At 45.4% G+C, this 12,200-nt stretch overlaps 1 protein-coding gene across 4 annotated transcripts in view; it reads right to left on the reverse strand.

Annotated features, from left to right (window-relative positions):
* Positions 1 to 2,188: 2,188 nt before the first annotated feature.
* The window catches only part of CPLX2 (complexin 2), a 146,494-nt gene continuing 136,482 nt past the window's right edge, over positions 2,189 to 12,200 (reverse strand). For all 4 annotated transcript variants that reach the window (XM_087709373.1, XM_087709371.1, XM_087709372.1 and 1 more), the window contains 2 exons: positions 10,983 to 11,158; positions 2,189 to 6,890 (listed from right to left, as the gene is read on the reverse strand). In XM_087709373.1, coding sequence (XP_087565499.1) covers positions 6,693 to 6,890; positions 10,983 to 11,158 — 374 coding nt within the window. In that variant the 3' untranslated portion in view covers positions 2,189 to 6,692. The remainder of the gene's footprint in view (positions 6,891 to 10,982; positions 11,159 to 12,200) is intronic.

Consider the following 12,200-nt stretch of genomic DNA (forward strand, 5'->3'; position numbering starts at 1 on the left):
GAAAATGGAGCTTCAACACTCACACTTGCCTTGTATGGCTTGGTTCCCAATGGGCAGCAGCTTAGTATCAGGCCGCAGGCCAGGGATTCCTGCAGCAGCAGATATAAGATGCACATTTCTCAATTGTAGGAAAACCCATGCAGCTGGTATCACTGGAAAGGGCACTCAAAAGTGACCGCCTCCTGCCGATTACCTCTCTCAGTCCAATTAGATCGCACAGGTTAGGTCTCCTCCGGATTCCATCTGCCAGCCAATGTCGGCTGGCGACTTCCCGGGGGAGAGCCTTCTCTGTTGCAGCTCCGGCCCTCTGGAACAAGCTCCCTGTTGAGATCCGGACCCTTACTACCCTCCCGGCCTTCCGCAAAGCCACCAAGTCCTGGCTGTTCCAGCAGGCTGGGGGGGGGGGGCGGGGGCTGAGAAGCATTTACCTCCACGGAAATTGTGAATGTTGGTTTTGTTTTTAATATGTTGTCTTTGTCTCGTTCTCCCCCTTTCCCTTGTCTTTTGTGAGCCGCCCGGAGTCCTCCGGGAGTGGGCAGCATACAAGACAAATAAATAAAAAAAATAAAAAAAAGTGTTGAAATTACTTCCCTAGCCAATTAGGTCTCTCAGGGGTAGACTGTCACTGCTGCTTCTGGAGCATCAATAATGTCTTATTGCTGTGTTCCATATCTATCTTCCTCCTAATAACTTCTTCTTGGGGCTGCCCTTGAACACTACCCAGAAGTTGCAACTAGTCCAAATGTAGCGGCATGTGCAGTTTTGAGTGCCCTGCAGTTGACCCAAAGTGCAGTGCGAGCTACACTGGTTTATAGTTGCTTTAAGATGCTAGTGGTCACCTGTAAAACCCTACACGCCACAGGGCCAGGTTACTTGCAGGGTCACCTCTGCCTGAAGGTATTGACCTGTCTTAACAGGTTAGATAAGAGTCGGTATGTTCCAGGTGCCTTTTCTTAAATGATAGCAATAGCAATATCACTTCCTTACATACCACTTCGCAGTGCTTTCTCTCTCCAAACGGTTTATTGATGAGGATATCTCAGATGCAAACCTTTTCCGTGGCTGCTCCAACCTTTTAGAAAAGCGTCCCACTTGAGATCCAAGGGATCCCTTCATTTTTAGCCTTCTGGAGAGCTGTAAAGACCTGGCTCTTCTCCCAGGCATTGGGCTAGGATGGTGTTTGAGCTATGAAGGTGATTAGCATGGCGTCTGGAGGGAGGTAGGTTGCTTTGTTTTTAACTGTTTCTTATGAATTCTTGTGAACTAGAATCATTATATGAGACAGGAAGACATATAAGTCTTGTAAATGAATAAATAGGTAAATAGGTCCCACAATTAAACCCCTGCCCCTTTCGTATGTGCAGCACAGGATATTGATTGCATAGTTTTGGCTGCCATCTTGACTCTCCGTGCACACTCTTGCTATTGTTACTTCAGCGTAGAAAAGACTGGGGAAGAGAAAAAAAATCCCTCTTTATGACCCAGTTGAGGATCCTGTCCACGTTCTACTGAAGAAAGGTGTGTGCGTGTGAGGGGGTCAAGTGCTTCCCATTAGAAAACTTTCAGGTTTGCAGGATCCTTAAATTTCTTTCTGTCAGAATTCCATTTTTTGCTTTGTTTTTTTTGTTCCTGCTACACTTCATTATGAAGGAAGAAGGCAGAAATATCCCAGTTAGATACTTTATGTGCACATTTCAAAAAGATTTCGAAGGTGGCTTTAAAACCTGAGCATCCACCCACAGCACCTTTGTGCCATTCAAGCGTGCAAGACATTTTCAAGGATCCACCCCAGCCTCCACTCCCTGAAAAAAAAGAGAGAAAAGCTGCTGTTGCTGCCTTGAGGCAAAAGTCAATGATTAATGTGACTCTTAATTAATGATGGTAATTATTGGATTCGTTAAAGCAGCAGGAGCAGCTTTTTTTTTAGACTGGCACAGGATTTACCTTTGAAATACAGACAGCTCTAAACTCAATGCCATCTCTGGCGTGTCCCCTCTCAGAAAAACAGCCTCCCTCTGTAGCCTATTCAGACAGGCAAGACTTCGGCCCCAGGCTTCTTCTAGCTCCCTGGTCTTTCTTCTCCCCAGGTGCATCACTGGGCCAATTCACTGTGTGTTATGAAGTGGTGCTTGTGCTGACAGTGTCCAGAATCTCTTCTGGTTGAATCTCAGAGACAGTTGACACAGGGCAATGTACAAACTTCTTTATTTTATTATTTTTCTCCAAAGACTAGGTAGAGCAGAATGGTCACCATAGGGTGAATGGATGGAGCCCTTCAAGTCTTCCCTGCCCCTTTTGCCTACATCTTTCACCCCACACAGACCGGGAAAGGAGCGTAACCAGTTCCCTGCCAGCCCCCAGGTTAAACAAAACAGGTTAAAGTCAGAAATCATGTAACCCTTTGGCTCAGATTCAGCTACAGCCTCCCCCCACACAGCAGCAATAACCTGAAGGGCCCGCAGGGAGCTGTTTGCACTGGATTGCCCATATAACTCATTTGTCCCATCATTGTGATAGATGCCCTTGGTGGTTGCAGGTGGGACGAGGACTAGCCAATTAGACACAATGATTCTAGAAAGCAGATGGCACAAGCAAGACAGAATGGTTCATACGACCTCTTGGCTTAGCGCGTGGGCAGTCAATTTCCTCAACAGATTAGTGAGAGGAAAGTAGAGAAGAGAAACTCCGTGCATACGACAACTAGCTCCTCGGCACCAGCCAAGGAGGGGACAGGATGCATTGGAAGGCTGGAGTCAATTACTCAGTGACAATAGTGAATTCCCAAAGGATGTCCAATTCTGGAAGCCATTTGGAAAAAAAAATAGCCCATATTTTAACTGATTCTTAGAAAACAGATTCAGAAATTTCTCCTGGTTTCATGGCAAGACATAATTGTTCCCCAAGGCCTGTACAGCACAGAGACAGATACACCCACTGGTTTGTCTTGTGCTCTCACATGGCCATGTGCTTGGAGAAAATGCAAGAAACATTCAACATGCCTTCTTACGTTATGCTATTCTCTCTCATTCACCTTTCACCCATGAATGCTTACAAATGGTCATTCTCTGACATATAAACATTCATTCGTAGCAAGGACAAGCAAATGCATCAGGGTTTGTGATTCATGTGTACTTCCCTTTGTAGGCAAACCTTCTGTGCAAGTTCTTTGGCCATGAAGAGTGGTGGAACCAAAAAGGGGTGTAATCCTCAGCCCCAGTCAAATTGGTCAATCTGAGCAAAGTGGATCCATGACACAGGATACGCCCCTTATGAACGTATACATGTCATATTGTTTGTCCAAAAGGGACTTCAACACAATGACACTGCTTTTATCATTTTGGCAAAAGCAGCTGGAGTCTATAGATACCCATTAGTCTGGGACCTAGAAGGATATCTTAACTTTTATATGTGGGATAAGGTAGAATTCTTCAAATATGGTGAGATTCAACTTGAAAATTTAGGGAAATGAATCCCAACACAATTGCAGGACATCAAGTTGGGAAAAGCTGGTTGAGGGAGACTGATCAAAAGCCATCACTGTACTTGTTTTGCCTTTTATTTCTTGTTCTTTTCTTTCCATTCTTTCTCTCACTCACTCACTGATGTCACATGCATGCATGTATGCATGCATGCATACATACAACACATATATTCTCTGCATTCAAATTGGAAGCTGATCCAGCTCCATTAAGTAAGATTCGAAGCAGAATATTAGGGTTTTCTCCTGGCTACCACAATGACCTGGAAACCACATCCCACAGCTCCTCCCACTGACATGATAATATCAGAGGTCAAAGATCACAGGGAATCAAAACGGTTCTTCCCCAGCAGGGATAAGGATGCTAAAATGAGGAGGAGCTGCAGCACAAATACACCTCCTGTGGTTCAGGGCTTCTGCTCCTATCCTAGTAGCAGAGGAAGAGGCTTAGATTTCTGATTTGTATACTTTTTGTGTGAATTGGGGCTAGGATGGCTTATTCACACATATTGAAGCTAGGTTTCATTTTGCCTCATTTCTGTGGGCATTGCTGTTTCATGTCTCTCCAGTATTCTAAGACGTGGGTTTGGGTTGTTTTTTTTTGCTTCTTGTTCTTGCCCAGAATGGAGTTCTCAGATTGGTGGGGTCCAGAGACTTACTGGTACTTACTTCTCTCTGCCTAAATACTAAACAATGGGTATAGTGGTGATTTTGTCAACTGAGAGCAACAGCATCACCATAGTGTGGGAAGCTGGCTTCAGCATCAGCCCTTTGCCCCATGTGAAAAGTGGATTTATTGCAATTTTCAACATTCACCCAGGAGGATTATGTAGACAATAAACAGCTTGTGTTCCCCTGGCAAAGTCCTGCCATTCTGGCACAGAGTTTCAACCAGTATGAAACTTTGCAGGACTCTCACAATCACACTCTTTTGTCCTATGGGATGACTGCAGACAAGCTGACATTATATTGACGAAACAGGTGCTAATGGGCTGTCCCCTTACCACCTTCAACCTGGTCCCCTTTTCATTTTGCCTGAGGACCTTTTCTTCCCAGCTCCATGGGGCTGTATGATGACCATCTAATGAGTGACTAGCAGAGACAATTAGACAGATAACAAGTGTTGGGGTGATTTACCCTGTTACAGAGATACCTATGCAAAACATGTTGGGCGGCCAGAGACAAAGACAAGCAGGCAAGGGGATAAAGGGGCGGTCCCTGACCCCAAGACGCTCCTCTATACAGCATGACAGAGCGCAGCCTGCAGAGTTTTTAGCGTTGATAGTATTGCAGTCTAACTGATATGGCTTTAACTATTAAGGAAGAAAGGAAGGATAGAAAGAAAGAAAGAATGGCGTATTTTGGATGCAGGGAGATAACTCCCAAACTCAAACTTGACCCCATCCCCAAACAAAAGTAGAAGGGACAGAGTACCAGGAAAATTTACCAAATAATCCAGGCCTTCCTTCTTCCCAAATAAACACAAGAATGAAAACTACAAAACTTCCCCATAGAAGGATGGACGTTTGATTTTGTTTTCGGCAGCGGCCAAGGACTGTTGGTACTGGGGAGAGGGCACTAGGCCAAATCAGCAGCGAGGCTTCCTCCTTGTCTCGTAGTCACCTCTTTTTTTGTGTAATGTTGTGGCTTCGAAGAAACGATGGGGAGAATCGGCCACGGAGTGAATGCAACAACTGTGCAGTGAAGGGGAGCTACTGGCGTATGCTGGGGTGTGGGTCGGGTGCCCACCACACTCCCAGGCCACCTTGGGCTGCAGATATTGAAAAGTGGGAAGTTTTTCTCATAGACCGTGAAGGACCCACCCTTGGGAATCAGCATGTGTATCTGGGTATGCATGGCTGTAGTCTTTCTAGACACTTGATGAAAGAGGAAAAGGAAACAATTTCTACCTTGGATGCAAGAACAGTTCTGCTAATATTTGGGTGGGCCATTATGTTTCCATTGGGAAAGAGATTATCAACGTCCTAGGATCAGGATACGTATGACAGGGATGGGCTTACTGGCTTTAACCCTTTGGTCTAGTAGACAACCAAAACTCCCTGGCTTGAGAGGATGTGCTGTTCTCTCTATAAGTGTTAGTGCAGGGCATTCCTACAACCTCCTAAAGAAAGCAGGGATCTTTGGTCGAATGCGTGAATGCATCCCGTTTCCTCAAGTGTCTTCATTTTTGGTCAGTTGACCTTTAAACCAATCTCCACATTCATCGCTTTCTGCAGCATGGGAAGGAGAGTGTGATTTCATGCTTTGTCTTTTTACTCTAAAAGTCTGCAAGTGTGTCAGCTAGAGAATTTTTTTCCCAATAAAATACAACTACTGGACGATGGAAGGGGAAAAATCATCTAAGGGCCCCCTAAGCAGCCCACGGTTTTTTTTTGTCTACTAGTAACTCACAATTCTTTGCAGTGGGCCTCCATGCTAGGCTTGTGGTAGGAGTTTGATTCTTTTCAGGAATGAGCTCTTCCTCCCCAAGGATGTGACAAGACTATGATTTGCCAACTGCCCTAAAGCAAGGATTGGGATGTGTGTGTGTGTGTGTGTGTTTGTGTGTGTGTGTGTATCCAACTGGTCCTTCCCTTGGTCAGAGATGGAATGTGCAGGGGCTACCTTGGCCCCCATGAATTAGGCAAGAACAGAGATTTACAGGCCACAATCTCTGTTTGGCAGTCAGCACAGGGTTAAGGAATATGGGGGAAGGAGGCGGGCTCAGAGGATTGTGCAGGGGCCTGGCCTCCCTCTGGTGCCTCCTCCTCCAAAACCCCATGAGGTTGCGTAATTGAATTTGGTCCCAGTTCCCATTTGTTTTTGCTTTGCTTTGACTTTCTAGTCAGCTGGCCCTTTGGCACCACAGAAGTCCACTCCAGCTCTGTGTCAGGAAGGGAAAGCCCAGGGGAGGGGAAGGAGATAAAACTCCTGGCAGTGCCCAGCCTGTGGTTCCAAGAAATCCAGCAGCCTAGAGTGATGATAGCAAGGGGGCAGGGTAGGGAGTACGTCCCATGCCTGATGTGCTTCTCTTGGGGACCGAGAAGAAGGCCTGGGAAAGGCCTGTGGCACAAAGACGTGTGTGAAGTCTCCCCTTGAAACAAAAACTGGAAAGGAAAATGCCCCATGAAACCCCAAAAGAAAGTCCCTTCACCACCCAGAAGCCTCAACCGAATGTTGGAGACTCTGAGTGGGACTTGGGCTGGTATGGCAGCTACTTCTTGAACATGTCCTGCAATGGACCTGGCAGATACTTGAGCACCGTATCCAGAATGCTCTCTTCATCCTCATCGTCATCATCTCCACAGCCGGCTGGGATGGCTTTCTTGGGTCGTGTCAGGCTCCCCTCACAGGGCTGTTCCAGGGCTGCCTTCTCCTCTGCCTCTTTCTCCTCTTTTTTCTTCAGGCCGTACTATGTGGGGGAAACACACAAGACTTCTCAGAGAAATGCAGGAGAAGGTAGATCTTGACTGCAACACCATTGGGCCTTGGGTCATAGGTGTCTTAAATTAAGATTGCACTAACTTAATCACTGAGGCTTCTGAAGATTAACCAGCTGCTCCAGTAAATGACATCAGCTGCTTCCATAGAGATAGTCTGTTCTTAGGGTTACAATCTGGAACTGTACAGAAAAGACCTTTAAATTTACTGATAATTGTGAGACAAAAACTGCATCTTCTGTTGACTTTATGTATTTCCCTTAGTGTCTAAGCTAAGGCAGACTCTAGATGGCTCACTAAGTACTGGAACAACACATGGACCCTGAATGAAATCAGAGGTAACACTAACCGCTTACCTTTCACGTTAATGGAAAATCTGGAAAAGTATTTTATGCTTTTTCATTCATTTAGAAAGTAACTTCCTTGCCGACTCAGTTAAGGATGTTTTACAATAACCATAGCTAGCATGTCAAATGAATATGCTGGATCTAGGCAATGAGAGTTGTAGTTTGACGTGACTTTAAGGCCCCATGTTGGTAATTGGATTAAATAGTGTAAGTTCTACACTGCACATCTGGCTAAAGCATTTGAAGGTGCTATGTGCCTGCATAACATTTCCCTCTCCTCTCATAATTGCTTCCTACAGCTGGGATAATTTCCCTTTAATTCTTTCTGGTATCAGCTTTGATATCCAACCATTTTTTCCCAAGCTGGATTTGTTATGGAAGAGCTCAATAGGAGCACTTCAGTCTTCTCAGCATTCAAACTATGCAGAAGACTGATGGAGTAATTGTATCAGTGCTGGTTCTCTCTGGTGCCACAGAATGAGAACTGGCCTAAAAGATATTAGGGAAATGAATGAATAGGCAAAACTTGTGATGAATTGGAGTCTGTCTTCATTGAGCTCACTGTTTGTAAAGGAGAGCCAGGCATTAATACTTTTAAAAGCAAAAAAAGGGCAGATACATCGAAGACAGAGCAAAGCGCACTGCCTCAAATTCTCCTATCTTTGCATAATTATTTAAGGGGACAGCACAACCTGCTTATGCTCAGCTGTTGCTGTCTTAATTTTAAGGTTTTAAAAAAGGCAGATGACAGAGACTGAATTTTAGTTATTTCCTGTGCCCTATATTATCCTTTTACAAGACAAATGAGCCAAGAGGAGAGGAATGACTGAGGGAAAGAAAATAGCAAAGGAGGATGCCAAAGAACACTCTACCAGCACCGAGATTCAGTGCAGGATTTGATGTCTCACGCCTGGCCCAAAGGCTATTCATCCATTTATTAAATTTACATGTCCCTTGAGACCACACTCCAAATCTTCATGAATGATTCTTCTCTTGCTACAGTGCAAATCATTCATAAATCTTTATGAATGATTTTCCTCTTGCTGCAGTGCAAATAGAGAAATGGGAGTCAGAGAAAAATCATTCATGAGAAAGTGCATATAATCTCAGGGGAGAGCCAGCTTGGAAGTTAGGCTGGATCATACTGTATCACTCTGCTGAAAAGGCTATCACTTCTCCAGGAGTGCCCTCATAGTTCTGCCTTCTGGAGTTGAGAAAAGAAAAACTAAAAGAAAAGGAAAAAAATATGTAAAAAGGAACAGTGGATGGCCACTGAACCAGTGAGTTTAGCACGCAGCTGAATGAATGACTGTTGCTAATAGCAGAAAACGGCTTTTCTCTTAACATCAAGAAGCTGAATATTGGCCAGCTTTAGTACATTTAAGGATTATCAGCAGCAACAACAGAAGTTCACATCAAAGGATGGCAATCTTATGGCCTGGCAGAGACCACTTCAACTCTAGTTGCTGGACTCCAATAGAAGCTCTTTAAATAATTATAGCTGGCCCTGGAATAAGAGCTACAGAGAAGAGGCTGTTCTTTGCAGAAAGAAAAGAAGGAATAATGTTTGGAAGGTAAATGAGTGTAAACGTGTTGTGTGCAGATGGGTTTCTCTTTCATTCATCTGGAACGACTGCAGCGAGGAACAAGCAATGTTCCAATGGGATACAAATAGATTCAAGGGCTCATGGCAAGAGACCTTGTTGCTTTAATTCACTTTCCCTCGGTGAAGAGGGACAAAGCTGTGAGGCTTTGTTCTCAATAGGCAGGGTCATCCTGCTGGCATAATGCTGTCAACCAAGGAGAAAAACAGGATTCGATCCCTTACCAGGAAGCAGATGATTTCACGCAGTAGTGGGTTCCGGATCCCGTCACAATCGGTACACTGCGACGGGGCCAGGTGTCCTCGCCGGGCATGCGCACGCCACTGCCCAGTGACACTCAGCTGCTCGGCGAAAGTTGGGCAGGCACCAAAGGCTGTGCGCGCGTGCACAATTGGCCCGTTTGCCTCAAAAAGCGGTAAGGAACGCGGATGGGCAGGGAGTCCAAATGGCCCACCTTTCTGGTACAGTAGCCGCTGCTCCCAGCTAGCACCGGTACACCCGTACCGGGCTGTACTGCCCGGAACCCACCACTGTGTGTTTCCCTTCCCATTCTCTGGATGCTACCCTGTTCCTGGGGAGGAATCATTTCCAGGTGCCAGAAGCCCTTTCCAGGAGCTCATCCCTGAAGGTATTTTTCAGGAATTCAGTTGTTCCATGCATTTCCCAAAGCACAGGGCAGTGAATTGGGCGTAGCTGGCTGCACCCTGTGGACATCTAGTGGAGAATGGAAATGCTGGACTAAAATGGGCCTCGGTCTGACCCAGCAGGCTACTTTTATATTCTTACCTTCAGGTGCTGGCTGCCCAGGTGCCATCTTTGCCCAATCTTCATTGTTCCCCTTTGGGGAAGCCACATTTCAAGTGCAATAGAGACCTGAAGTTGCAGCCCTTCAGTGGGAAGGCAGATGGGGGATGGGGCAGGGTTTCAGGGAGAGACCAGGGGGTTCAAGGAAGGAGAGGGACCTGGCTTGGGTCTCTAAGGGCTAGATGGAGCAACTAGGAAGGGTTTATCCCATGGACTGGAAGATCTCCATTCCTGCTGTAGATAACTGTCCAAGATGCTGGATCTGTAAGGGATATTATCTATTGAGTTTTGCAATATTCCCATCTCCTGTAATTGCTCTAGCCTGTGCTAGACAGACACCCAATGCCATGGGAAGGCTACATTAGATATGACATAGTTATATGACAGTATTTCTGGCTCTCTTTCTTCCTTTATTAAAAAGCTGATGCATGAAGGAGTTGGAGTGGCCATCCAAATGTCAAGCCTTAGGGTAGCATTACTGTATCTTCAGATGTTATTAAAGTACAACCCCCAGCAGCTGATGCATGGCTAATAATAAGGAATGGCGGCCTCTATAACAAGGCACGAAGAAGTCAAAATGATGACACTGATTATGAAATCATCATGAAAACGGCATGTTTATGTAATGACATCATGATGTCTGAAGCAATTATATTCCCCTCAATTCTTGCTCCTTCATGGATGCCCAGTAGGAGAGATGCTCAGAATTATAGTTTAACAACAACTGCTAAAAGATACAAATTTTTCTGGGTAATCAATGCACTTCTCAAATAATTCAGGTTAGACTGCGTGGCTTCTCAAAACTGAGTTTTTGTACTTTTAAAAAAAAGAAGCCAAGTCTTGGCCATCATGATCAAGAATAACCACTTCTCCAGTTTCCTAAAGCTAAGTCTCCCTACCCACTATCCTTTTCTTGCCATTTCTTTAAAACCACCCCAAGATCTTAGTGACAGAGAGATTACCGTATTTTTCGGACTATAAGACGCACATTAACTTTTAGAGGAGGAAAACGAAAAAAAAAAAATCTGCCTCTGCCGCCTATTTGCCACCACTGCGGCCCATTGGCCACCACCTGTTTGCCGCTGATCTCTGAGAATGGGTGGCTGCGGAAATGATAGGCAGCGGTGACCCCCACCACCTAGAACAGTTGATTGGCACTGCACAAACCCCCCCTCTCCCCATGCAGCAATATTTGCTCTATAAGATGCACAAAGGGAATATTGCGGCAGGGGGGCTCTTTTGGGGGTAAAAAGTGCGTGTTATAGTCTGAAAAATGCAGCAATTGGAAAATGGCAGGAAGGTGACCCACCTTATCACGGATTTGCTGCCGAACCTTTTCCCGTTCAGCCTCCATGCGGGCATGCTTTGCCTTGCGCTCTTCCTCTTGCTGACGTAAGGCTTCTTGTCGTTCTTCTTCCTTCTTCTGGGCATCGGGGTCTTTTTCCTCTTCTCCTCCCAACATTTTACCCATGTCCTTCGTGGCCCCTGCATATGGCATGGTTGAAAACATAGTAAGAGGGACTTCTGGGGGAAATCGTTTCTTTTCAGTATTTCCCAGCAGGCTGGTGTTACCCACTTCTACTATTAAGGAGAAAAATAAGGAGCGAGTGGATTGGTTCCACCACAAAACCGCGTTCGACTAAAGCGCGCTCGACGAAACCACATAGCTGACGTCATCAACAGGGCGACAACAGCGCGGAGACAGAAGCACGCTGTAAACGCTAAACCTAAAATTAACCCCTAAACCTAAACCTAACCCCCTAACCCTAAACCTAACCCTAAACCTAACCCTTAACCTAACCCTTAACCTAACCCTAAACCTAATCCTAACCCTTAACCTAACCCTAACCCTAACCCTTAACCTAACCCTAAAGCTAACCCTAAAGCTAACCCTTACCTTAAGTTGAATCGGCTTGCTTTCAAAGCGCTATTTAAAGCGCCCTTCTTTCTCCGCGTTTACTGTTGTCACCCTGTTGATGACGTCAGCGACGCGATTTAATCGGGCGCGGCTTAGTCGAGCACGGTTTTGTCGTGCCACGGAGTGGATTGACTGATGAAGTCTCTTCAGTCAGGCAAAATGACTGTGTGTCCATCAGCCTTATAAAAAAAAACCTGAAACCTGCTAGGGATTATTATAATCTCTACCAGGACCAGTGATTTACACTTTCTTTTCTAGATGGAAACCTAGATGGGTGTTTTAGGCCTGAAAGTGGGTGACTTTGGGCCAGTCACTCTCTCTCAGCTGAACATTCCTCCCATGTTGTCGTATTAGATTGCATGCTGCCTTCAGTTATTTATAACAATAGAGGCAGGATAAGAGCAAGCAAATAAATAAGTCTCTCTCCAAGGCAGAATCTCAGAACCAATAATCTCCTTTTTGGTTGTGAGAAGTCAGTATGAGACAATTAGCAAATTTCCTTGACGGATCTCTAGGGGGAGCTCAGATGTCACTAGACATCTGAATAAGAAGGGCCTTTTTCTCTTTCTCTCCTATTTGCCTTGGTTTTCCCATTACGGCAACACTGTC

The sequence above is a fragment of the Thamnophis sirtalis genome, unplaced genomic scaffold (assembly GCF_051295495.1).
Source record: "Thamnophis sirtalis isolate CommonGarterSnake01/CBP01778 unplaced genomic scaffold, rThaSir2_p1.2 scaffold_3, whole genome shotgun sequence".
Classification (NCBI taxonomy): domain Eukaryota; kingdom Metazoa; phylum Chordata; class Lepidosauria; order Squamata; family Natricidae; genus Thamnophis; species Thamnophis sirtalis.